At 47.0% G+C, this 23,970-nt stretch overlaps 9 protein-coding genes across 9 annotated transcripts; 4 read left to right on the top strand and 5 right to left on the bottom strand.

The window, feature by feature from the left end:
- Window positions 1–173: 173 nt before the first annotated feature.
- Window positions 174–4,893, bottom strand: GGI43DRAFT_415250 (WD40 repeat domain-containing protein). Its single transcript, XM_083207136.1, has 2 exons — window positions 4,544–4,893; window positions 174–4,479 (listed from the first exon to the last, which is right to left on the bottom strand). Exons 1-2 carry the CDS (start codon window positions 4,629–4,631, stop codon window positions 455–457), a joined length of 4,113 nt encoding a protein of 1,370 aa, XP_083056970.1. The 5' UTR covers window positions 4,632–4,893; the 3' UTR covers window positions 174–454.
- Window positions 4,894–6,464: 1,571 nt separating this feature from the next.
- Window positions 6,465–7,714, top strand: GGI43DRAFT_211022 (SANT/Myb-like DNA-binding domain-containing protein). The gene is made up of 2 exons (XM_083200212.1): window positions 6,465–7,410; window positions 7,482–7,714. Exons 1-2 carry the CDS (start codon window positions 6,862–6,864, stop codon window positions 7,650–7,652), a joined length of 720 nt encoding a protein of 239 aa, XP_083056969.1. The 5' UTR covers window positions 6,465–6,861; the 3' UTR covers window positions 7,653–7,714.
- Window positions 7,692–9,383, bottom strand: GGI43DRAFT_415247 (ketopantoate reductase PanE/ApbA C terminal-domain-containing protein). Its single transcript, XM_083207135.1, has one exon. The coding sequence runs from the start codon at window positions 9,178–9,180 to the stop codon at window positions 7,777–7,779; it is 1,404 nt and encodes a 467-aa protein (XP_083056968.1). The 5' UTR covers window positions 9,181–9,383; the 3' UTR covers window positions 7,692–7,776.
- Window positions 9,384–9,815: 432 nt separating this feature from the next.
- Window positions 9,816–14,144, top strand: GGI43DRAFT_211059 (DNA-dependent ATPase RAD26). Its single transcript, XM_083200213.1, has one exon. It carries the CDS (start codon window positions 10,100–10,102, stop codon window positions 13,568–13,570), a length of 3,471 nt encoding a protein of 1,156 aa, XP_083056967.1. The 5' UTR covers window positions 9,816–10,099; the 3' UTR covers window positions 13,571–14,144.
- Window positions 13,835–15,100, bottom strand: GGI43DRAFT_415244 (40S ribosomal protein uS11). Its single transcript, XM_083207134.1, has 3 exons — window positions 14,751–15,100; window positions 14,329–14,562; window positions 13,835–14,264 (listed from the first exon to the last, which is right to left on the bottom strand). The coding sequence occupies exons 1-3, from the start codon at window positions 14,812–14,814 to the stop codon at window positions 14,113–14,115; spliced, it is 450 nt and encodes a 149-aa protein (XP_083056966.1). The 5' UTR covers window positions 14,815–15,100; the 3' UTR covers window positions 13,835–14,112.
- A 588-nt stretch (window positions 15,101–15,688) lies between these two features.
- GGI43DRAFT_425407 (60S ribosomal protein uL30) lies at window positions 15,689–16,755 on the top strand (the record flags this gene model as incomplete). The annotated part of the gene is made up of 4 exons (XM_083208505.1): window positions 15,689–15,726; window positions 15,779–15,890; window positions 16,073–16,239; window positions 16,296–16,755. The coding sequence occupies 4 exons, from the start codon at window positions 15,689–15,691 to the stop codon at window positions 16,753–16,755; spliced, it is 777 nt and encodes a 258-aa protein (XP_083056965.1).
- A 339-nt stretch (window positions 16,756–17,094) lies between these two features.
- On the bottom strand, window positions 17,095–17,857 carry GGI43DRAFT_425406 (HesB/IscA family protein; the record flags this gene model as incomplete). Its single annotated transcript, XM_083208504.1, has 2 exons — window positions 17,095–17,463; window positions 17,537–17,857. 2 exons carry the CDS (start codon window positions 17,855–17,857, stop codon window positions 17,095–17,097), a joined length of 690 nt encoding a protein of 229 aa, XP_083056964.1.
- Window positions 17,858–18,064: 207 nt separating this feature from the next.
- On the top strand, window positions 18,065–21,370 carry GGI43DRAFT_415235 (translation initiation factor eIF3 core subunit c). Its single transcript, XM_083207133.1, has 3 exons — window positions 18,065–18,634; window positions 18,697–19,679; window positions 19,741–21,370. The coding sequence occupies exons 1-3, from the start codon at window positions 18,274–18,276 to the stop codon at window positions 21,001–21,003; spliced, it is 2,607 nt and encodes an 868-aa protein (XP_083056963.1). The 5' UTR covers window positions 18,065–18,273; the 3' UTR covers window positions 21,004–21,370.
- Window positions 20,670–23,582, bottom strand: GGI43DRAFT_430508 (uncharacterized protein). Its single transcript, XM_083209264.1, has one exon. The coding sequence runs from the start codon at window positions 22,986–22,988 to the stop codon at window positions 21,357–21,359; it is 1,632 nt and encodes a 543-aa protein (XP_083056962.1). The 5' UTR covers window positions 22,989–23,582; the 3' UTR covers window positions 20,670–21,356.
- Between the last annotated feature and the right edge of the window lie 388 nt (window positions 23,583–23,970).

The following is a 23,970-nucleotide window of genomic DNA, read 5'->3' as shown; positions in this document are numbered from 1 at the left end:
CTACTACTTCTACTACTTCTACTACTTCTACTACTTCTACTACTTCTACTACTTCTACTACTTCTACTACTTCTACTACTTCTACTACTTCTACTGCCTCTACTGTCTCTACTGCTTTTACTATTTTTAAGTGTTATATATTTCATATATATATATAGGTAAGTGGACTGACCGGGTGATTTAACTATAACAGGGCTGCTGGATAACGAAACCGGGGTGTTGAATAACAATTCTCTAAAAGTTTTACATGTTATTACATATGCGCAACAACTTCAAGGCGCTCTTAGGAAGAGGAGACAAATATAATTCATGTCTGGAAGCAATAAGATAAATCTTGTAAACCAGATTCTTGATATTACCCAGGTAGTAAATGGTACGAGAACAAAAAAAAGTCCCGCCATGAATTTTTAATTAAAGTAGATAGAACTTCTTCAACACCCACAAAACCGTTCAATTATCCTTTTTTTCTTTTCTTCGCTGCATTGGGATTAGAATTCTCATCGACCAAGTAACCAGCATCTATATTTGAAGTAATGTCAAGGTTCAAATCAGGATGGCTGGTGTTATACGCATCCAACATCTTTGTTTCTTGCCTCTTCAGGTCCCCACAATAGGGAAATTTGACGATTATGACTTGGTCTGCGATGCTTGTAAATGCCACTAAAGATTCCGACAATACTGGACGCCCCATGGACCCATGCCTGAACTCGTATGGGATGAGCAAGGTTTCTTGCCCTCCTAAACAAATCCAAACCCCATTGTGTGAATAACCCTGTCGTGGAAATTTATGCCAGTGCTTCCAAGAAGAGTTTTTAAAAATAAATCGATCAGTCAGAATATCACCATTGGCAGGGTCAAAAAATGCCACGCGATCTCCAACTTGAGTGTCAATCTGAAACAAGCAAATACCGGTAGCTGTGTCCAAGATTTGGACTTCATCTTTCTCTGATCCCCAGCTTGTGACAGCTAAAATTGCAGAATCAGACGAAAAGGTGAGATTGATTGCATCCCACTGTATGAATTTGTGGACGCAATGGCCGGCGCGTGGCTCCCACAATTGTACCACATAATCAAGATCGCATATTGCAACGAGTTTCAAGTCAGTAGAAATAGCCACGGCGCACATCCCATATTCGCTTACTTCACGGCCGAACTCGTACAAATTATGGCCAGATTCCACGTGCCAAATCCTCACAAGACCCTTAGAATAATCTTTATAATAACCTGCGACGTTATCATAGCATGTGACTAAATGTTTTGAATCATGTGAAAATGCTATCGCCGTTCTGCTGTAGCCCGGGCCTTGGAGCTCCTGTATGACTGTCCCTGTGTTGACGTCCCAGATGTGAATATCGTCTGTGCCGTCAACTTGGCCAGCAAGGAAATATGAGCTAGGAGAGAACGCTAGCTTGCTCCAGAAAGACTTTTTTCTTTCGAGCACCCGAACTATCTCACCACTATCTGCGGCGAATATATTAATATCGCGATTCCAGTAATCTAATGCCGCTATCAATTTAGAATCTGGTGATATGTAGGTAGTGCCTCCAGAAAGAAAGTCAGTATTGTGAGCTTCAACTGATGCATCTGCTGTATTAACCACCCAAATTTCTACCCTTCCATCCGTTTCAGCGGCTAGAAACCACGATGACTTTGTCCAACTCCAGCTAGGAGAAAAAAACGTAATGTCTTCCGTTGCCTCTGGTAAGATGTATCGCTGGTATTGACCTGTTGTAGTTCTTCCAAAGTGCAAAGTATCAATTGCACCTATAATAAAAGTTGCAGAATTAGGTGAGAACGCAAATTGGTCTATATTATCGTAATATGTGAAATTTTCCAGCTTAATACGTTGCATTATTGTCCACGTATTAGTACACCAGAGGTCAATATTGCGGCTATCGTATACATAGGCGAAGATTTCAGAATTAGGTGAAAATTTAGATAGCGTTTTGTATTCATACCTTTGGCTATCCCATAGTGCAAGTGGCCGCTGAAGATGTTGAATATCTAACCCTGTCTGGACGGAATAAATGGTAACACCAGACTTGTCTATCAAGGCTATTAGTGTAGAGTTAGGCGAAAAGATTGCACTGAAAAGATTTGATATATTTTCCAGGCGAATCGATTGCAATTGATCACCAGTTTTGGTCGTCCAGACAATCAGCTGTCCAACACCACTTGTTTGGACTGATGCCGCCAGATCTCCGTTCTGTGACAATGCAATAACCCTCTCTGTTCCATCTATAAGCTTAAGGCGATGTCGCTGCACCTGCATCTCGTTATCGATGGACCACGTTTGCACGACACCTTCGCTAGATACGGATACTAGTTGGTTTGGATCGGACGAAAAAGCGATGTGATGGTTAGTGCCAAGCTGAGGGTCGATTCTCATCCCTTTCACATCTACATTCAGCTCAATTTCGCGTTCCAGAGTGCCTGATGCGGTTCTCCAGAGAGACATTGCACCATTCTTATGTGTTATACATAGAAGGGATGAGTTGGGAGAAAAGAGTAGCGATTTGAGAGATGTTTTAGGTCTGAGAACCTGCATACAGGAAAATCGCCTCGGCGGCATGTTTATAAAAGTAGGCAAATCTCCAAATTTAACATAAACAGCTTGTTGAAATGTCTTGTTAATTGTGTTGTTATTGTCCCCAAAAACAAAAGGCGTATAATAAAGCTGTAGGGGGAAATCGCGTACGTATTTTTCACAGTTGCTAATAAATTTCCAAGCGTCATCAATAAATACTTTGAGACGGTTTTTCCCATGTGCACATGTCATTTCCCCAATATCGTACTGACTATCCTGGCATTCGCAACGTCTTGAAATAATGTTTTTGACTTTATCAATGGCATCTATGCCTTGGTTGAAAGCTTTCAAGAGGGCTAAAGATTCTAACCAGCAGAGGAATTTGTCCTTCAGGAAACAGTAAAGAATTCCGTCGTCTTTTAAGAATTCTTCCACATTGGTTTTTTCATGCTGGCAACTTTGAACCAGATGTTCAGCCCAAAATGCGCAGCAATATGATATAGGGCCCAAGGGATCAGGATGTGGAGGAGAGATTTTGTATTGCGAAGTTCCAGGAGCCTTAGCGTTATAGATGTTGTATGTAAGAATGCGGGACATCCCACGCAGCGAATTCTTGAACATTTCAGAATGTTGGTATCCAATTCCCGAGGGGAAAACGCTCTTAGCACCTTTTCCAACCATATAGTCCTTAACCGACTGATGGACAAAATAGACAGTGTCATCTTTTATAGATAAAAAAGACCCACAGTCTTTGACTATATCGCGCATATCGCGCATGTCGTACTCGATTATATAACCTTTGCACTGAAGCTTTATGAATTCAAGGAGCTCTTCAAGTCGGAGAGGCCTTTCAGCAATGGTGATAACTGAGAGAAGAATTTGACAGATATTTCGGTCTTTCTCTCTTAATTTCTCTGTGGCTCGTTTCATAATCATGTCATAGAGGTTTTCTAAACCAATAGGTAGCTCCTCTAATACCTCTTCTATATTCCGGCGATCTGTATCACGTAACTGTTCAACAACGAGCGATACCCAGAGAAAAGTTCCCTCTGCCTTGATTTTCAAGGTGTCAGCTGTTTTCGTTTGGAGGTGTTCATCGCCCTCGAGCGCCTCAATATCTCGGATAGAATTGTCGATATACGTATCAACTGATTGGGAGACACATTCCGCATTTCTTTTAAGTTCCAGGACAAGTCTTCGAGAATCGTCGATATTTCGGAGCCCTCGTTCTATGTCTTTTACATTTCGACTTGAGAGCAGCCACTTAACTTGGCCACTTGTTCTAACAATAAGATTCAAAAGCGGTTTCACGTCGTGCTCGCACTCATCAAGACCATCAATAACACAGACGACATTTCGTAAGGCATTGTTCTGAACCACCGCTAAAAATATATCGCATAGAATTTGCCATGCATTGGGCCCGCTGAGTTGGCCCATTTTGTCTCCGAATTTATTACGAAGAGAGCTAAGAAATTCTTGATGTGGTTTTAAATGTTTTGTGATAAGGTTTTCATAGCGTTTAATATCTTTTTGATGTTTATCAAGATATTCTTGTTGTCGTCTAAGAAATCTTTGACGTCGTTCAAAAAGTTTTTGGCGTCGTTCGATAAGTGAAAAGATAAGCCCTTCAACCACGGCAGCAGCAGTGTTAATCCTATTATCCGTGGCTTGGCAGAAGAAATAAGCAAGATTGGAGTTTATTCCAGGATTTTGTTCCAGGTCATTAACGATGCCGCAAAGGAGCATCGTCTTTCCTTTTCCAGGATCTCCCTTAATCCAAATTGCGCCGCTCTTTGTGGAATTACGCCACTTCTGGAAGTGTTCATGATCCAGAATCCATTCAAAGGATTCCTGTAAAAGGGGGCCTTTTATATCTAAAATTCTTTTCTTGTCGTAAAAAGGATCAGTTTTGCCGATTTTATCGAGAAACAGCCTATCTTCATTTTTGAGGTCTACCAGAAATATATGTCAGCCAGGTTGCAAATACCTAAGAAAATGGCTCCCATGCATATGTACCTGTGCTAAATGTCGCATTGAAATCGCCCTGGATGATTGTCGCATTGTCTCCCACAGTATTTCCCGAGATTTTGCGAATGCTGGCCATCTATATTCTGATTCCGGCGATACTTCATGATAGCTAGCAATTGATGTCTCAGTATAAAAGTGGCAGGCGCAAAGCAGCCCAAGTGACCATTATATCTGTGTCGGTTATAATAAGCATCTTGCGGCATATACTGGCACACCACTCAAACACGTGTGTCCAATGACGGGTTAATAATTTATAAAGGAGTCAGGCTTGGAACAGCAGACAAGGCTGGCAATTGGCTCATCATGAGTTCGTGCAGTAGCCTGGCGGTGACGATCCCTGTATAACCTATTTTAATAGGCCAAGTTTTAGAAGAGGGGTGGTGCGTCGTACAGTTCATACTACATACAACTAGATATTTTCGCAACCCAGTTGATGAATTACCCCATAAAATTTCTCAAATGGCCATTAACTGCTGTTACTTTGTTGGCAAGAGGGATAAGAGCATGGATCGCAAAATGAAAATGCAAACCCACATAGAAACATGAACATTAAAAGCTATTAAAAGTTTAAGAGAAGCAGTAGAATCAGTAGAGACAATAGAGGCAATAGAGGCAATAGAGGCAATAGAGGTAGTAGAACAACAGCGTGCGTAATAATCTAGTTGTGTGATTATTGTTATAACATTCCTTATTTCCTTTATTTCTCGCTTACCCCCATTTCACAAATGACGACATGTAGCTACATGTGTTAGCTGTTATATTTTTGCCAGTATCCAGCTATACGGATAATAGCCAGAGTTACCAGAGTCGAGAGGTTGCACTAATCTGTGGAACATCTCGTTTCTGGTACCTCGACTTTCGTCTTTGGCTACCTAGGTATAACAAGATCTCTGATGACAGCGTTTCTTTGCTTTTTCGTGAAATGTAAAGTTATACCTAATAATACACAAGGCACTCTTTTCTCCATCTCACAAGAGAATTAGTTTAGTTAAGAACCTGTCCAACATACCCTCTACAGCTCTGCAAACGACAATCATAAGCTCCACACTTGTAATTGAATCCAATGTGTGAAAAGCATTTCTGTATGACGTATCATAATGGTATCTTCAGGCACATTTACCATGTAAGCGCGAGATGCGACATCATGGTCAGGCACCGATATCTGTAAAAGTCGTTGTGGTATACGTGTAAGTTTGTTGGCCGCTTCAGTGGCCTAGTGTCAATTGAGAGGCACACCAGCTTCCCAACTTGAGCATCCCCGTGCGGAGTAAGCCGAGACGGGAACACCGAGTTTTACGATCGGAATGATCCAATTCCGACTTGTCAAGCAGCCCTCCTGATGCTGCGCATTGAATTCATTTCGGCAATCCCTCCAAAGTGGCCTCACAAGTTATGCGAACGGCTCGGTGCCTTTGATCCGAGTCTGATAGATTGACGACTTGACACCGGGATCGCGATTCCAGCCCCAAGTGTTCACAGCCCCTGTCTCTGCATACCAATCTGATAAGCATCGCACTGCAGCTTTCCCATTTTCGTGCCGTCACTGCCACCACCCTATTAATACAATAATACCTCCGATTATAGCCCGTCGTATTCTCAGCCCTCCATCTCCTCGTAGATCAGATGTTAATGAGTTGCATGAATCTTCCCGATCTGCGTAGCATCTCGCACATGTATTCTCTAGTTTAGATGAGCCCATCGCAGAATTCCGATCTCCCTACCGAGGCTTACGGGATGCTTAAACACGGCATCTGCTAGCACAGCCCGAAGCACAGGCTCTATGATCCTCTTTGTCGGTAAACCTTCTTTGGTATAGGCATTTTGACATTTATGCAAAAAGTCGATTTGGCGCCCGAAGCGGAAATTCGCCACGCCTCTTTACCTGTTATAGCTTTTCATTATCAGACTAGATAAGTTGATCCTCTTTCCACTTTTGGACTATCAGAAGCTATGATATCTTTGGCTACATTCTCCTCGGGACAATTAGCCCATGTTCAATAGCGCTGTGGTAAAGACACACATCCAACATCGTCCGTATTGCTGAAACTTATGCGTTTGGCTTACAACGGCATGAACATGGATTCTAAGCCAGTGCAGAGGCGGTGGCAAAATTATGCCTTTCAATTTTGCCTGGTGTTGAGAAAAGAGGGGAGGCAATGAAGGCATTCTCACATTCTACATTTATCTCATTTGTGTACACGGATATTTTATATATCTATCTCATAACGACTCCTCTATAGAGAAATTAATTCCAGGTAACACAGATCAACTACTAGAATATTAGTCAACAAGTCAACAAAGCAACAATGGATCATAACGGAAGGCGAAGTCTATACAATGGGGGATATGACTCAATGGCAGCATTGTCTTATCACCGCAACTATTCCGCCGTGGACATGGATGAAGACTCCAGGCACTACCGAGAGGATGCAAGCTCAGTAAGCTCTTTATCACCAACTAGCTACGATAGTGTCAGAAATCCATACGCCGGGTCTTACTCAGACGCATACGAGTACGCTGAAGCTTCGGGCAGTACTAGGTCACGGGCTCAGCCTTCTTATCATCATCACCGGCTACCAGAGACAGACCAATGGAGCTCAATGCGTAAAGAGTATGGCGACAGCCTGCACAGTCTGGTTGGACAAGAAGGGATGCCCTCTCCCGCAAGACGGCCGCAACGACCCAGGATCAGATTTACCCCAGAAGAGGACCAGCTCTTAATTGAGCTCAAGGAACAGAAAAACCTCACGTGGAAACAAATTGCCGACTTCTTCCCAGGACGCAATTCAGGCACATTGCAAGTGCGTTATTGCACAAAGTTGAGAGCAGAGACCATGCCATGGACCAGAGAGATGGTAAGTATCTCATCTTACTTATGCCTTTCACCACTTCACAATAGTCAACATCTGACTGACTTCAAATCCAGGACCAGAGACTTCTAGAAGCTCTACAAAGTTATGAAGATGAGAAATGGCGAATCGTTGCGCAGAGAGTTGGAAGTGGGGTTACGCCGATGGGTTGCTGTGATCGAGTGTGGGAGCTATTCAATATTCAGGTTGATGATGCTTCTCCATTTACGTTTGCAAACGACAATTAAAAAAAATGCATTAGCGAAATCATGTGTTATTAACTAAGTGCAACAACTCAAATTCGAAGCAAACGACTGTCAGCATTATCTTTTTTGTATACTACTATTTTTTAAATAAATGAATAAAAATATTCTATGATGACAAAATATGCTTTCCTAACTCTTCTTCATTCATAATAGTGCCTGATTCTACTAGATCGATCAAAGCATGGTGACAAGACGCATCCAAGCCTCGCTGACTACTGCCATCTTGGTTCAGGAAATTTGCAGTCTCAACCAGCCAACCATTAAAGTCTCGAATTTCTGTCTTTTTCCCGGCTTGTACGTCTTGAAACATGGAGCTAGAATTCTCTTTGACAATCTCGCCAATCTTGTAGAGCATTGAACGAAGTCGATCGTGGGAAAAGCGAGCAGTGAGCTCCTCTCTCAGAGCGTCCAATGATTGGGCACTTTTGGCGTCAGAAGCAAGAATATTTGTACTGCTGGGATGATTGATGAGAGTTTGAAGGATAGCACTGGCTTCTTGTAGAAGACGGTCCAAAACTTTGGCGGTAACGCCATGAGGATCCTCAAAGAGGACACCGTTTTTGCAACGGAGAATCGCAGTGAGTGGATTTATGGAAGCATTTACAACCAATTTTTGAAGCTGCGAGACCCAGAGATCAGCTCTAGATATAGACCTTGCGTTGAGGGCCGGAGCCGTTGTGATAGCTTCTGTAAGATACGCTACGCTAGGTGCGATCTGCTGAGTGTTTTCATTCACCAAGACAGGTCCGATAGCAGTGTCAGCTGGCGAAGCATGAACGCTTTTGAATGGCCCTTCTGAGTAGACGCCATGGTTCGTGACACAGGCTAAAATATTAGGCCCATCGCCATTGGGATACCGTTTAGATATGTATTCTTGTCCATGAGGTGGCCACAGCTTTGACATGCCGTTTTGAACAAACACCACACTGCTACTGCTATCTAGATATCGTCGAAGTCTATCGGTTTCAGGCATGGCAGCGGCGGCTTTGGTTACCACGAGAAGGTTGCGAATCTTCCCTGCATTGACGATCTCTCTGACAGGACCGTGGGAGGGAGCCTCTTCAGTCCACCACTCAATCTGGAACTCGTCTTTGCCTCCATATACTTGTCCCAGACGCACGATTTCAAGTCCAGGGCCTTGAATCCATTGAGATAAAAGCTCCTTTCTGTGTACAACGAGAGTGATGGGAGGGCGAGGAGATTGCATGGAAAGACAGCTGGCATAGAGACGGCCTAGATTTCCAATACCAAGAATGAATATGCGGCCATCTAGGTCGTCAGAAATAGGTTGATTAGAATTAATATTGCTAGCGATATTGCCGTCTATATTGGCTGGACTCCAAGCGTATAGCTTGGGGGCAGGGCTTGTGTCATCTAGGAGGGATTTGAGCCATGATGGCCGCGTAGAGTAAGCCGCCATAGGCTTAATAATTGGAATAGAATTCTGTGAATAGAGTTTGGTAATTGATATCTGAGGGCGACGAGTAATTAATCTTGTCCAAATAGCCATAGTGAGGGCTCAATGGAAGCGACAAAATAATAAGTTGTATGTAGATGAAAGCGCGAGCTTCACTTAAATTTATGTAAGCCGCCGAGATGAGGGGCAGGTCTAGGTTAACATCATATTGTTGCTATGGAAAATACTACAAGCGAGAATGAGCTTAAATTCAAGGCGAAAATGATGAAACATATAAAATATTTGCTAGATATTTTTATGTCCTAAAAATGAGAATAAACATTTCAGTAGATGTAAATATAATGAGTCACAAATGCGTAAGGGCGCAATACACACGCAGATTACATGTATGTACTAAGTAACATGTAGCACAAATGCAAATCAGCGCCCTATGCATGTAGATCTTTCTTGTAAGATCGGTTGTAATAGCAATATCTAGAAATTATTTCTTTCTCAGTTCCTCCCTATAAGCCATTATTATCACACCAGTGAGAAGTACATCCGTAATACATGACTGGCTTATCTTGCAATCAATCATTTTTGAAGTTCAGCCTCAACTCACTGTAAAGCGCTTTCATGACCACGTGACATGGTCCATGCAAAGAAGCGGATGCGCTGCCTGAAGTCGATCTGTGGATCCTGGCCGTGCTGACCAATCACCGCCTCGCTCCTTTGCCACCCCTGCCTAAAAGGTGAACGCTCTTGAATCATCCATCTGCGTGAACTCTCGCCGGCGATCACGAATTTTTTACTTTTCTGCATCTTCACCACAGTTCTTTGAACCTTTTTCTCGTCACAGAAAACCGCAGTAAAAGAATATGGCATAATGATGCAAAGGTGAAAGAAAGTTTCGGCAAGCCCGGACATAGAATTTTCACTCGCCAGCAGGTCGATTTCGTCGCAACCGTGAACTCCTTGGCGTCGCAAGCATTGTGGAGCCATCGCGGCTGGCGATTATAGAAAGGCAGTTATTATGGATTCTGAAAGTGAGATGGAAAGAAAGGACGCTGGCGAAGGCCACAGTGCCTTACACAGCGAAATGATGGCGGATGCTCAAAATGAGTCGACGCCAAATATCAAATCTGAAGATCAAGCACCCATCGGGATCAGTGAAGAAGATGCGCTGAAGAACCTTTCTGGGACTGTGAGAGACCAGTCAGAACTAGAACGGGATATTACCATGCAAGCCAATGCGGCGCTGATGGAGGCTAAGGACCAAAAGGATCGTAATCGGATAGTCAAACTGGAACTAACCCGAGACCGGCTTAAAGGACAGCTTGACAAGGAAAAGAAGCGGTTGGAAAAGGCTGCTGGCAATCCATACCAGTCTCGAACCATACAAAATGAGATAACTAAGCTCGAACAAGAAATCAGCCAAGCTACCCTGGATATTACTGATTTCGAATCGCGAATGCAGAAGCGACACCAGGAAGATCCATTACACAACATGAGCCAGACCAAGTCTATTAGATTGCCTGGAGAAAGTAATCGTGAATACCTTATCCGAACCGGAAAGATCACCCCATTCTCCAAACTTGGAGGATCGCGCCCTGCTGGTATCGAGGGTCAACTGGCCGACACTCTCTTAGACGCTGAAGAAGAAGCTGCTGCGGAGCAACTTGGCAATGAGGCTGGTGAAGGGCCGCAGTCTCACCAGCTACTTCGACGCCCTGGTTTTGCGGAGGAAGAAACACCACCACCAGTGCCCAAGACAAGTGCCGTCGAAGCCGAGTTCTCACTTCGACCACGGAAGAAGAGAAAGGTTGAGAGAGAAATTAAGCGTGAGGCATCTGCTGATTTTCAACCAGAAGATTCCTCTGGCTCAGAATCTCACGATTCGGCCATGTGGCAGCAAACAACGGAAGATGATCTTGTTCGTCAACAGCGTCGCAAAGCTAAAATAAAAGAAAAGGCCGCTGAGCAAGATGGAATTGATCTTAGTAAGATTGATGACGGTAACGAAGCTCATTACAAGAGGCGACTCAAGGACTGGGTTGACCGAAGAAGCCGAGCGAGACGAGCAAAACGTCAAGCTGAGTCTGCTACACACCCTGAAGATAGCGATGACGAGGAGCAAGAGTGGTTCAAGCCGGCTCCTGGCGTGGCGGATCATTACTTTACCGACGATCTTAAACTTCCAGGTGACATCTACCCGTCGCTGTTTGGATACCAAAAGACAGGTGTACAATGGCTAGCTGAACTGTATAAGCAGAGAGTTGGAGGCATCATTGGAGACGAAATGGGCCTTGGTAAAACTGTCCAGCTTATTGCTTTTGTCGCTGCTCTGCACTACAGCAAAAAGCTCAAGAAACCGGTCATTGTAGTTGCTCCGGCTACGCTTCTTCGCCAGTGGGTAAGCGAGTTCCATCGCTGGTGGCCGCCTCTGCGTGTCTCCATTTTGCATTCTTCCGGCAGCGGAATGCTTAACCCTACCGCTGAAGACGAGTACGACGTGGAACATTTTAGCCCAATGGCTACCAAATCCGAAAAAGCTGCAAGAAAGATCGTCAAAGGAGTAGTCCAGAAGGGCCATGTCTTGGTCACCACGTATACTGGCCTTCAAACCTATGCTAACGAATTGTTACATGTTGAGTGGGATTATGCTGTTCTTGACGAAGGCCATAAAATCCGAAATCCAAATGCTGAAATTACCGTCACTTGCAAGGAGCTTAACACACCAAACCGAGTCATTTTGTCTGGAACTCCCGTGCAGAACAATTTGACAGAGCTGTGGTCACTCTTCGACTTCATCTATCCGATGCGTTTAGGAACTCTTGTCAACTTTAAACAACAATTTGAGATTCCTATTCGACAAGGAGGTTATGCAAACGCGTCAAATTTACAAGTAATGACTGCTGAGAAGTGCGCCGAGGCATTGAAAGAGACAATCAACGAGTATTTACTTCAGCGACTGAAAGTCGATGTGGCTGCAGATCTTCCCGAAAAGACAGAGCAGGTCTTGTTCTGTAAGCTGACAGAAAGCCAACGCAAAGCATACGAGAGATTTATTGGGTCTGATGAAGTGGCTGCTATCCTGAGTAGGAAACGCCAGTCGCTTTATGGCATTGATATCCTTCGAAAGATTTGTAATCACCCCGACCTGTTGGACAAGTCTCTTTCGAGCAAGCCAGGCTACGATTATGGAAATCCAAAGCTGTCTGCAAAGTTACAGCTCACTAAAGATCTTTTGCAGAAAGTGATGATTCCAAATGGACACAAGATGTTGTTATTTTCGCAAGGCAAACAGATGCTCAATATAATTGAAAAGTGTATGAGGGAATGCAAAATCTCTTATTTGAGAATGGATGGCGAAACACCCATCGATCAAAGACAGCCGATGATTGACAAATTCAACACTGACCCTGACATCCACGTGTTTCTCATGACGACCAGAACCGGAGGATTGGGTACCAACCTTACTGGCGCTGATCGAATCATTATTTTTGATCCAGATTGGAATCCTTCCACTGATTTGCAAGCGCGAGAGCGAGCTTGGAGACTGGGCCAGAGCAAGCCTGTTAAGATCTATCGACTAATGACGGAGGGCACAATCGAAGAGAAGATTTATCATCGGCAAATCTTCAAGCAATTCATGACAAACAAAGTACTTAAAGATCCGAAGCAGCGGAGCTCTTACGACCTCTCAGATCTTTACGATTTATTCACTTTTGACAAACATACAGATGCCGCGGCGGCAAGAAGTGAAGTTTTTAAAGGAGCGGAGGTGAACTTGAAGAAGAATAAAGACAACTCCGATACAAAGACGTTAATATCTATTGGGAATATGAGCCAAGTTAAAACAGAGGGTGAACTGAAGAATCTGGACTTGGTAGCTGCGATGGAAGAAGTCAAAGAAGACCCATCCGCCCATGAAGAGAAGCGAATGCTTGAGGGTATCTTTGCGCGATCCGTGAATAGCGCCTACGACCATGAGCAGATTGTCAACGGGCCGCAGAAGATGAAGGCGGATATGGCCGTTCTTCGTCAAGAGGCAAACATGGTCGCTCGACAGGCCGCTGCTCATCTTCGACATTCGGGAGAAGAAGCTCGCCGAGTGCCAATTGGTACAGTGACATGGACTGGCGAGGTTGGCACAGGTGGTCGACCGGGCGGAAACCGTCGCCGTGGTGGTCCAAGTTCAGCTGGTATTATGAGTAACCTTGCCGACCGCCAGGGCCTGGATAGCGGCAGCAGCTCACGATCAGGAACGCCTGGAATTGAAAAGAACTTGAAGGCCAAAGATTTCATTCCAATGATTAAGACATTTATCAATCGGCAGGGAGGCAAAGTCCCAAGCAAGATGCTGGTGGACCATTTCAATCCTTATTGCCCTGGGAAGAAGCAGAGCGATGAGTTCAAGTCTGCGCTGGAAACCGTTGGAGTGCTGAACCGGGTGAGCAGCACTGGAAGGGGTATGTGGTCATTGAAACCAGGATTCAAGTGAACTGTAATGTTTTTTTTTATACTCTGGGGAGCTTGATATGCTCCACAAGCTTCACTGCTTCAACTTGACATTAAGCGAGGAGTTTGGGTATATATAATTCGGGGAACTGGGATACCCACCGGATGCTAGAAATGTATTTCAAATAGAGCTAATGATTATACGCTGCTTCGCTTTGTTTCATTCATTCTTCATTGAGTTATTGCTCATTACAGACATCAAAACTGATCTTCACCACATGTCACATATCACAGGAGAGTTTTGGTCTGACAGGAAGATAACTTTTCATAGCCTTCTTCGGGCGAAATTGTAACTGTCTACTGCACCAACACCAAGTAATATCCCTTCTCTAGTGAAAGACAAAGGACAAAAGAACTCGAGCGTAATGGTAGAATTGGAGACCAGGCTTTAACGGCCGTTCTCCTCGTTTTTTCTCAACGCCACATAAAAGAGCCAGATAGCGCAACTCCCGCCTTGATCCCAAACCAAAGCCAGGCCAGGTATGCAAGTGTTGTATTTTTTTCTTGATAAAGAAAATACAACGTTTACAAACGACGACCACGGCGACCACCCTTTCTGCGGGTAGAGTCGGAGGGGGTAGGAGTAACGTCCTCAATGCGGCCGATCTTCATGCCAGCACGGGCCAGAGCACGGAGAGCAGACTGGGCACCAGGGCCGGGGGTCTTGGTACCGTTACCTATTGGAAATTTCATTAGTCCTCTGACAATCCTTATATCGAATTTTTATGGATCAAAACATACCACCAGTGGCACGGATCTTGATGTGCAGAGCGTTGATGCCGAGCTCCTTGCAGCGGGCGGCGACGTCCTGGGCAGCCAACATGGCAGCGTAGGGGGAGGACTCGTCACGGTCGGCCTTGACCTTCATACCACCGGTGACACGGGTGATGGTTTCACGGCCGGACAGATCGGTAACGTGGACGAAGGTATCGTTGAAGGAGGCGAAGATACGGGCAACGCCAAAGACGAGCTCGCCTGTAGCATTGCTGTTAGCATGTTGTCTTGGATTGTCCGCGTATTCTTGGCGTTGAAGTCATATTTTTTGCGCATGTATAAATTTCGAGATAGCTGCCCCTCATGCGCAACAACCACCAAAATTTATCCAAAACGCAAAAGATACATAGTTTTCTCTCCGCCACAAATTGATGTTCAATTCCACATACCATCGCGGGCAGAGGGGCCCAGGGAGATGTTCTCCTTAGGAGCGGCGACCTTCTTGGGGGGCATTTTGAAGTTTTCGGACGGTCTGGCTTTTCGTCACGGGGCTGTTGAGAACTGACGAGCTAGGAAAAGAGAAGAGGCGCCGTGATGATTGCGCCGGAGTAGTGGTTGAGCGAGCAGGGCGGTTAGACGGGCGGTGGGGCGCGGCATAAAAATTCCACACAAAAAAATTTCGCTGATTTGCGCGCAAAAAAAAAAAGTCAGCGCGGGAAGCAATAATTTGCAGCTGCTAAAGCCCTGCCCTACCACCAAAAATTTTGAGAGTGGGGAACTTTTCGTGAGCTCCACCAAAGAAGGTCCTGTTCCCTCTTTTTTCTCTTTTCTGGCTATTTTCTTTTCTTCCCTTCAAGCACAGCTTCGACGATACAACAGACATCGCCATCAGCCACCGCCAAAATGTCCGCGTATGTGATTCCTCCCTGAACGCGTTTGCGATTCGGGACAGAATGTCCGGTCTCGATTGTTTGCAGATTGTCGTGGTCCTCTCGCTGGGCAGCCGATGAAATCTTTTTCTTCTGGGTTTTTCTCGTGAAACAGGAAATACAGGAAAAAGAAATTCGGTCTGCCAGCTCGATCCCTCCCGAGACTCCTCCCTCAGTTTTACGAGCTGAGAGACGGCGTTATGGGGTGTTGGAGATGAAGAAATTGCTTTCTGCATCTTCTCTCTCAAATCCATTGTCGCATTATGGCAATTGAGCACGAGGTCTGAAAATGGCCTTGGTGTCTCTGCCTGCGATGAACCATTTCTTGGACGAATTTTTCTTGTCCAAGGTGTTGTCGGATGAGACTAACCAAGGCTTCAATTGTGCACTGCTGGAATATGCTGCCAATGCTGCCCTATCTCACCGATTAAATTCAGCTCGAGTCAGCCTTGTCGAGAATGTCGCATTTCAGCTACAGTTCTTGCATCGGCGCTCTGTTCCATACATCTTGTATGGCGGACTACGTACTAATCTGAGTTTGAATATAGCACCGTCCCCACCAACGACCAGATCCTGGTCCCTGAGACTCTCCTCAAGAAGCGCAAGAGCCAGGAGAAGGCTCGCGCTGAGCGTGCTGCCGTCACTGAGAAGCGCAAGGCTGTATGTATACCCTCTTCACTCATCCCATGGCTTTATGATGCACAACATACCACATTAAACTAGACACTTTGTGTCGATGTCGTTAATGTTAACCTTCTTTCGGGTCTGATATTTGTTTTGGAACATCTTTGAACAAATTGCAGTCATTGTTTTGTAACAATTTGCTAACAAGACTGTTATAGGCCAACAAGGAGAAGCGTGGCGTCATCTTCAAGCGTGCCGAGAAGTACGTCCAGGAGTACCGCGCTGCTGAGCGTGAGAAGATCCGTCTTCGCCGTGCCGCCAAGGCCGACGACTCTGCCTACATCCCCGCTGAGGCCAAGCTGATCTTCGTCGTCCGTATCAAGGGGTATGTATAACCTGCAAAGATATGTAAATAAGTAGCGGCAACTAACAATTTTGCAGTATCAACAAGATGCCCCCTAAGCCCCGCAAGGTCCTCCAGCTGCTCCGTCTTCTCCAGATCAACAACGGTGTCTTCCTGAAGGTCACCAAGGCCATCACTGAGATGCTCAAGATCGTCGAGCCCTGGATCGCCTACGGTTACCCCAACCTGAAGTCCATCAAGGAGCTTGTCTACAAGCGTGGATACGGAAAGGTCGAGAAGCAGCGTGTTGCTCTTACCGACAACTCCATCATTGAGGCCAGCCTCGGCAAGTACGGCATCATCTGCGTTGAGGATCTCATCCACGAGATCTTCACCGTTGGCCCCAACTTCAAGCAGGCCTCCAACTTCCTGTGGCCCTTCAAGCTCTCGAACCCCACTGGTGGCTTCCGTCCCCGCAAGTTCAAGCACTTCATCGAGGGTGGTGACCTTGGCAACCGTGAGGAGGCTATCAACGCCCTCATCCGCCAGATGAACTAAGTTAATAAATACTAAAAATGGGGTTCATGGATGTCTTTTTGGGAGTGGGACTAGGGAAATACCTATCATGCATGGTTGCTCGGCGTTGGTATCACGACTTGGCTTTTTGATAATTGACTATTCGATGAATGACACTCGAGTTTCCATGCTGTGTGACACTCAAAAATGAGCTGTTAAAACGTGCCTACTGTGATATACTATTCTATTTTGTATCCACTCTATGCGCTCTCGTATCTTGACCCATTAAAATCATTCATAAGTATATAAGTGGTGATCATTAGTCAGAGTCTCCACCTCTGAGTGTGGTAAATGTACATGAGGATTAATAAGAACAACGCTTTACATCTTGATGTCAAAACTTGTCCCGCATCCGCAGCTGCTTGACGCATATGGGTTATCAACAATCTTGAACTGTGACCCAATCAACTCCTGCGTAAAGTCCACCTTGCTACCCTTGAGAAGTTCCAGAGAAGGCTCATCTAGAACAACTTTGGCGCTGCTGTCCGATGAAGAGGAGCTGGCCTCGTCCGGAACGTATTGGAAGATGCTGTCTTCCTCGCTAACAATGGTGGACGCCTCACGTGCTTCTCCTGTAGGCATCGTAATGAGGCTCATTAGGTATTGAAAGCCGTGGCAACCTCCGCTCTCGACTCGGATTCGAAGCGCTAGATTCGGGTTCTTGTCTTTGGCCATGATCTCGGTGAGACGCTAAGTGTATGGCTGGTGAGTAATGCAGTCTACATAAAAGTATAAATGCCCAATGTCCCAGTAAAAGTCATACCTGGGCTGCCCTTGAGGTAATCTCCAGTACCATATCCTTGCCATCCTCGTCCTTCAGAGGGTTCTGTACGCATATCGTGGCGAGTCGGGAAGCAGATGCTGTGAAAGATCGGCTAGTAGTTTGTTGGCCTATTGACAGGGCTGATGATCTGGAAGTCGGCACAATCGACACACGACGCCCGAACTGTGATGCTTTGCGCGGGACAAGGAACTCCAGAGGTGTTTGTTGTACATGTGGGTTAGCGGTCGAATATCGTCGCTTGGCGAGCTGGACAAAGGATCGAGCGGCAGAGGCGCCGTCTGCGCAGCGTAGAGGCGTCATATTGAGTTGTGAGGCAGATGCTATTGGCACTGCTGTTGGTGCTGTAGGACGAGAAAAGGTTCAAGATTGGCTTTTGCCGAGGGCGTCGAGAATCTTAATTATCCAGCCGTCTATTTCCGCCTGCTGATGTCAGGCCAGGCACAGACGGCAAATATCCGGCAGCACTCTTCGCTGGCACGCCAGTGGTCAGATCTGCTATTACCTCAGCAGGCCACCCAGAGCCAAAGCGCACTCGCTAAGCCCCAAGACGCCGCCCCACCTCCCACCAAAAATCAGTGAATTTTTGACCCTCGAGTTTTGAACCAACCCCGCCACCTCGAAAGAGTCATCGAAGCCCCTGGCCTGGCTCTTGAATTCGTCGACCTGGGAGGAGAATTATTGTAACCAGAAAAAACCGAGAAAACAGATCCGCCAAGATGTCTCGATTTTTCCGCAGCGGCGGTGACGACAGCTCCAGCGAGAGCTCCAGCGACGAGGAAGAACTCTACTCCGGAGAAGAGGATCAGGAACTCGACCAGGAACAGTCTGAAGAAGAATCTGATGAGTTCGACCAGTCCGACGATGAGAGCGAAGAGGCCGACGACAAGGACGCCGGCGACCAGAAACAGGGTGCTTTCCGATTCTTGAGAGACAACGTCGAGTCAGATAGCGAAGGCGACGATGAGGTCCGAGACAAGGTCAAGAGCGCGCAGGTCAAGCGACTGGACGAGCTCGAGACATCCATCAAGCAGATTGAGAACGGCCAGAAGAACGGCGACTGGACTCTGATCTCAAATGGTATGGCAGCGGTCACGAAACGCGAATGGTCGAATAGCAACACTAATGATTTATCTGGATAGAATTCGACAAGCTGAACCGACAGGTTACCAAGCTGCCCGCCGGCAGCAAAATCCCCAAGCCTTACATCAAGGTCATTGCCGAGATCGAAGAGTCCGTCAATGAGGCTCTTGCGAAGCAGAAGGTTACCCCCAAGAAGATGAACGCCACCCAGGCCCGTGCCCTCAACGCCGTCAAGCAGAAGGTCAAGAAGACCAACAAGGACTACCAGGACCAGATTGCCGTCTACCGAGAGGACAAGGACACCTACCTGTGGTCTTCAGATGAGGAGGAAGAGGAGGTTCCCGTCGCCAAGGCCCCCAAGGCCGTCAAGTTCGAGGATGTTGCTGGTGCTGAGGAGGCCGCCGATGAGGGTTTCGCCACCGTTGGAAAGGGCGGCCGTACTCTGCAGTACACCCCTGAGAGCATCTTCAAGCACCTGCGAGGCATCATGGAGACTCGTGGAAAGAAGAACACCGACAGAATTGACCAGATCAAGGTCATGGAGAAACTCAACGAGATTGCCAACACCCCTTACCAGCAGATTCGTGTTCTTCTGACTCTGGTCTCTGCCCGATTCGACCTCGGCTCTGGTACCACCAACGTCATGCCTCTGGAGCACTGGAAGGCCGCTGAGAAGGAGCTGTCCCAGCTGTTGACCATTCTCGCCAACACTACCGAGTACGTTGTGCTTGAGAACGTTGAGGAGTGGGATGATGACGAGAAGCCTCCTACTTTGCAGCCTGGCGAGAAGCACATCAAGGTTGCTGGCAGCATTGTCTCCTACGTCGAGAGACTCGACGACGAGCTGCACCGATCTCTGCAGAGCATCGACCCCCACACCTCAGAGTACATTGAGCGCCTGCAAGATGAGGGCGCCCTGTACAACGTCATCTTCCGTGGTCTCCTGTACTACGAGGCCCTGAAGAAGGATGAGACCATCGAGGTTCCCCAGGACAGCGTCAACCGCATTATCATGCGAAGACTGGAGCACGTTTACTTCAAGGTAAGAAGAATATTCATATGCTACCGATCCAGACACATCAATACTGACTTTTATGCTTTAGCCTGCTCAAGTTGTCAAGACCTTCGAGGAGAACTGCTGGAAGGCCGTTGGTGACAACGTCGACTCCACCACCACTCCTCGTGCCAAGGCCCAGGAGCCTGCAGAGCTGGTCAACGTCCTCTGCGCCTACCTTTACACCCACAGCGAGGGTATCCTCCGTGCCCGAGCTCTGCTCTCCCAAGTCTACTTCCTTGCCCTACACGATGACTACTACAAGGCTCGTGACATGATGCTCATGTCACACTTGCAGGAGACTGTCACCGGCTTCGACATCCAGAGCCAGATCCTGTACAACCGAACCCTCGTCCAGGTCGGTCTCTGCGCTTTCCGCAAGGGCCTCATCTACGATGCTCAGAACACCCTGCAAGAGATTTGCGGCAGCGGCCGCCAGAAGGAGCTGCTCGCTCAGGGTGTCATGATGCAGCGATACAGCCAGGTCTCTCCCGAGCAGGAGCGCCTGGAGAAGCAGCGCCAGCTGCCCTTCCACATGCACATCAACCTCGAGCTGCTCGAGTGCGTGTACCTGACCTGCAGCATGCTCCTGGAGATTCCTCTCCTGGCCCAGACCGGCTCTTCTCCCGACGTGAAGAAGCGTGTCATTAGCAAGACTTACCGCCGCATGTTGGAGTACCACGAGAGACAAATCTTCACCGGACCTCCTGAGAACACCCGAGACCACGTCATGCAGGCCTCCAAGGCTCTCGCCGCCGGTGAGTGGAAGAAGTCCATCAGCTTCATCCACAGCATCAAGATCTGGGATCTGATGCCCAACACCGAGGAGATCAAGGAGATGCTCTCCAAGCAGATCCAGGAGGAGGGTCTGCGAACATACCTCTTCACCTACGCCCCCTTCTACGACACTCTCGCCGTCGAGACCCTCAGCAACATGTTCGAGCTCGACTCCACCAAGGTCGCTGCCATCATCAGCAAGATGATCAGCCACGAGGAGCTCGCCGCTTCTCTCGACCAGGTCACCAACAACGTCATCTTCCGCAAGGGCGTCGAGCTCAGCAGACTCCAGTCCCTCGCCCTCGCCCTATCAGACAAGGCCAGCGCCCTTATCGAGACCAACGAGAGGACGCTCGAGCAGCGCACCCAAGGCACATCAAACGCCTTTGAGCGACAAGGCGGCAGAGGCCGGGGAGGCCACAGAGGAGGTGCACGCGGAGGCAGAGGAGGCCCCCGTGGTGGTGGCAACACCCAGCGACAGGCTGGTGGCACACAGTTCACCGGCGGAGCTTTGGGAGCTGCCGTCCGGGGTTAAGTTAGGGGACAGTTTTGAGCATGGTGGAGGAAAAGGGAGTAGTTTTGGGCTGGTAAAGAAGGAGATGGGGCGTCCAAATTTGATGATCTCTCTTGACAAACTTTTTTTAGTTTTGGGTGTTTTTTTAAACAAGAATCCCCTTTTGTTTTTCTCTTGTGTGCTTGCATGGGATTAAGGAGAGAGGGTTTTTTCTCTTGTAATGGAAGAAAACAAAAGTCCCCGGGGCGACGAGCGAGGAAACGGAGGGAACTCGCTACAAATTTGTTAGATTAAGTCGAACTGGAAATTTTTTTTACTTTAAAAGAATGAATGCATATAAACATAAAATGAATGTGTATATCCCTGAATAAAATCTAAATAAGCGAAACATCAAAACCATGTGACCGAATATCCTCAAGCAGACGCTCCAAAGGCTGAGCGTACGTAATGTCATTCAGCTGATTGATGCCATCTCCTCCTCCCAAAATTCCAGCAACTCGTTTATTTATATCCCATATACATGAGCCGGAATCACCTGGCTCAGAGAAGGCTACTTGACGATTATGAGTGGCGGTGGCCGATGTAATACACCATTCTTCGCTGGGAGTTTGTCTTTGACCCGTAAGAGTGTCAGTGTAGCGGACAACTGATGTCAATGTGTTGCCAAGGCCAAGCGTCAGTCCTCCCCTCGCTCCATACTTCGCTACGAGTATTGCTCTCTCGTCAGAATAATCAGTGAAGTGTGGTGGCCGTATAAGCTCTGACTTAGGAACAACGACCCTCGTCAGCGTAATAGTGCCGTCTTCCACTTCTAAGTTTTCTGGAGGAGGCGGGAGTCCCGCCCATCCCCGCTCGCTCTCTCTGATGAGACGATTGAGAGTCTGTCTGGGTCCAACATAAACTTTGTTCCGAAGTGAACTAAGCTGGGCCTGGTGGCGACTTGGAAGCAGTTCAATTAGAGCCCAATCCCTCAGCCACTGAGAACCATTTTCAGACTTGCAGATGAATTCTGGCGAGTAGAGAAGACGGCCGAACACTCTGGAGAAAGGAGTCGCATATCGAACCATGGATTTTGCGAGGTTCTCTGTCTCAATAGCTAATCTAGTGTGATTAGTAGCTGTACGAGTGCGACCTTGTTGTGTTGCCCCGTCAGCCCAATCTCGGTAATCTTTAGCTTCAGCTTCCAGGCTCTCGATCATTCTTTTATAAGTTGGCTGGTCTACTTGAATGACCTCCTTGTAAGGCTGGGAGTGTTGGTGACGGTATTCCTGCAGACCCTCTGTTTGAGAGCTGATCACCACATGTCGGCAAGTTAGGGCCACAATTCTGCGCTCACTTTCGGGAGTAGACAAGGGGAGTGCGAGATACAGCCCTTTAGTGCCAACAACATAGTCCAAATCCTTCATGGCAATCTTCATGCCAAGGCTGTCAGATAATTCTGCACAGTATGCCGGATAAGAGCTATCGATCGGTTCTGAGGATAGCTGGAAGTCGTCTGGCGCAGTAGCTGGGGCACTGGAAGTGTCTGCTGTAGGAGCATCTGCACACAAGGTGGCAATAGATTCTCGTATCTCGCAATGCATATCTGTAATGCCATGTTCTTCCAAGATTGTTTTGCATCGTAATGCAAGCGAGTGCCCCTCTCGCCAAGGCATCGAATTCGGTGCGACAGCTATCAGAAGCGTGTTATGGAAGTCTTCTTTCAGGCCAACACGCAAAATATTTATCGATGTCCAATCAGCGACACTGACAGCTTCCATAATCTGTATCCGAAGGGAAGATGTTGCATCATTCCACAGCTGGCGCAGTAGTGTGTTATCTCCAGCAGGCAGAAACGACTTCGGATACATGTTCATGGTGCCTGTAAACGTAGTAGGGCCGGGCATCTGGGGGTTTACCCAGGGATCTATGATTGAACTGGAGCGAGCAACGAGCTTGGGGCAAGAAGGTAGCCCGAAATAATAAAGATCGCGCTCTTCGGAGCTTGGAGGAACAAGCTGCGCCATTGTCTTGTCGAATGACCTTGAATGAATATGCCGCTTGGTTGGATTGCTTAAACTTGGTCGGGGGGTTGGTCCTTGCAGAGTGCGTGGAATTTCCTAGACACGCGATCGCAACTCGCGAAGATCATCCGAACTGCTTCGATTATGTGAGCGCTTTCGCTTCACAGGTGAAATTCGCAGTGCTGTTTGTGATTCACTGGGAGCCATGATGTCTTTATATACGCAAGAGGCTAGTGGGTCACCATGTTAGCAATGCTTGTTCCCGCGCTGGCAAACTTTCTCTCAAGCCTAACGTACTTCGAGTAAAGCTAGTATCTCGTACGACCAGAAAATGCGTCGAGGCAAACGGGGCTATCTACGATCCACGCCTCCGGGAACCAGGTAGTACACTTGCAAGCAAGTGTACAATATGGCAGGCCTCAGAGAGTACCCGCCGCTGGAACCAGGGATTGTTTCCTGCAGATAGACACCCACGATGGAGCGACTGAACGAACGCACTTCACAAAATGTTTCCTGATAATACAGGAAACAAAACTGCCACGACAAGCAAATCGCAGCAGCAGCAGCAGCAGGAGGAGGGATCGTAAAATACGAAAGAAGAAAAAAAAGTCTCTCGTTTGGGCTCTGAGCTCTTGGTGTTTCGGATGGCTTCGCGATGCACTTGAGTACCTTTGGTATAGGAGAAAGAATGGATGGTCGATTAACCCGAAGTCGGTGTCACTATTAGTGGGTACATCTTGACGAATCTCTGACCCTTTTTTCACTTTTCATTCACAACTTGGCCAGAAACCTATGAAGAATGGAAAGATGCTATGACAAATTATTTGAATTGAGGTGACTTGAAGTACAAGCCTCGTCAGTATTAGGATACCAGGCTCTTGAGATACTTTTTGTACAGCCTGAAATGAAGTATTCCAAACGCGTAAAAAAGTTAGAGTCGTAGAGTCTGGGCTTTGGGCCACCTATATTGTACATCTCCAAGTTG

Source organism: Trichoderma evansii (genome assembly GCF_050947405.1).
Source record: "Trichoderma evansii strain SZMC 28006 chromosome Unknown GGI43scaffold_24, whole genome shotgun sequence".
NCBI lineage: Eukaryota > Fungi > Ascomycota > Sordariomycetes > Hypocreales > Hypocreaceae > Trichoderma > Trichoderma evansii.
Note: the sequence above shows the minus strand (reverse complement) of the source record. Positions and strands in the feature narration are given on the sequence as shown.

Coding starts and splice junctions, on each gene's coding strand:
- GGI43DRAFT_415250 (XM_083207136.1), bottom strand. CDS start 4,631: ATGGCCAGCATTCGCAAAATCTCGGGAAATACTGTGGGAGACAATGCG. Junction 4,480..4,543: donor CAATGCGACATTTAGCACAG/GTACATATGCAT, acceptor TATTTCTGGTAG/ACCTCAAAAATGAAGATAGG.
- GGI43DRAFT_211022 (XM_083200212.1), top strand. CDS start 6,862: ATGGATCATAACGGAAGGCGAAGTCTATACAATGGGGGATATGACTCA. Junction 7,411..7,481: donor TGCCATGGACCAGAGAGATG/GTAAGTATCTCA, acceptor CTTCAAATCCAG/GACCAGAGACTTCTAGAAGC.
- GGI43DRAFT_415247 (XM_083207135.1), bottom strand. CDS start 9,180: ATGGCTATTTGGACAAGATTAATTACTCGTCGCCCTCAGATATCAATT.
- GGI43DRAFT_211059 (XM_083200213.1), top strand. CDS start 10,100: ATGGATTCTGAAAGTGAGATGGAAAGAAAGGACGCTGGCGAAGGCCAC.
- GGI43DRAFT_415244 (XM_083207134.1), bottom strand. CDS start 14,814: ATGCCCCCCAAGAAGGTCGCCGCTCCTAAGGAGAACATCTCCCTGGGC. Junction 14,563..14,750: donor GGGCCCCTCTGCCCGCGATG/GTATGTGGAATT, acceptor GCAATGCTACAG/GCGAGCTCGTCTTTGGCGTT. Junction 14,265..14,328: donor CAAGATCCGTGCCACTGGTG/GTATGTTTTGAT, acceptor AATTTCCAATAG/GTAACGGTACCAAGACCCCC.
- GGI43DRAFT_415235 (XM_083207133.1), top strand. CDS start 18,274: ATGTCTCGATTTTTCCGCAGCGGCGGTGACGACAGCTCCAGCGAGAGC. Junction 18,635..18,696: donor CTGGACTCTGATCTCAAATG/GTATGGCAGCGG, acceptor TTATCTGGATAG/AATTCGACAAGCTGAACCGA. Junction 19,680..19,740: donor TGGAGCACGTTTACTTCAAG/GTAAGAAGAATA, acceptor TTTATGCTTTAG/CCTGCTCAAGTTGTCAAGAC.
- GGI43DRAFT_430508 (XM_083209264.1), bottom strand. CDS start 22,988: ATGGCGCAGCTTGTTCCTCCAAGCTCCGAAGAGCGCGATCTTTATTAT.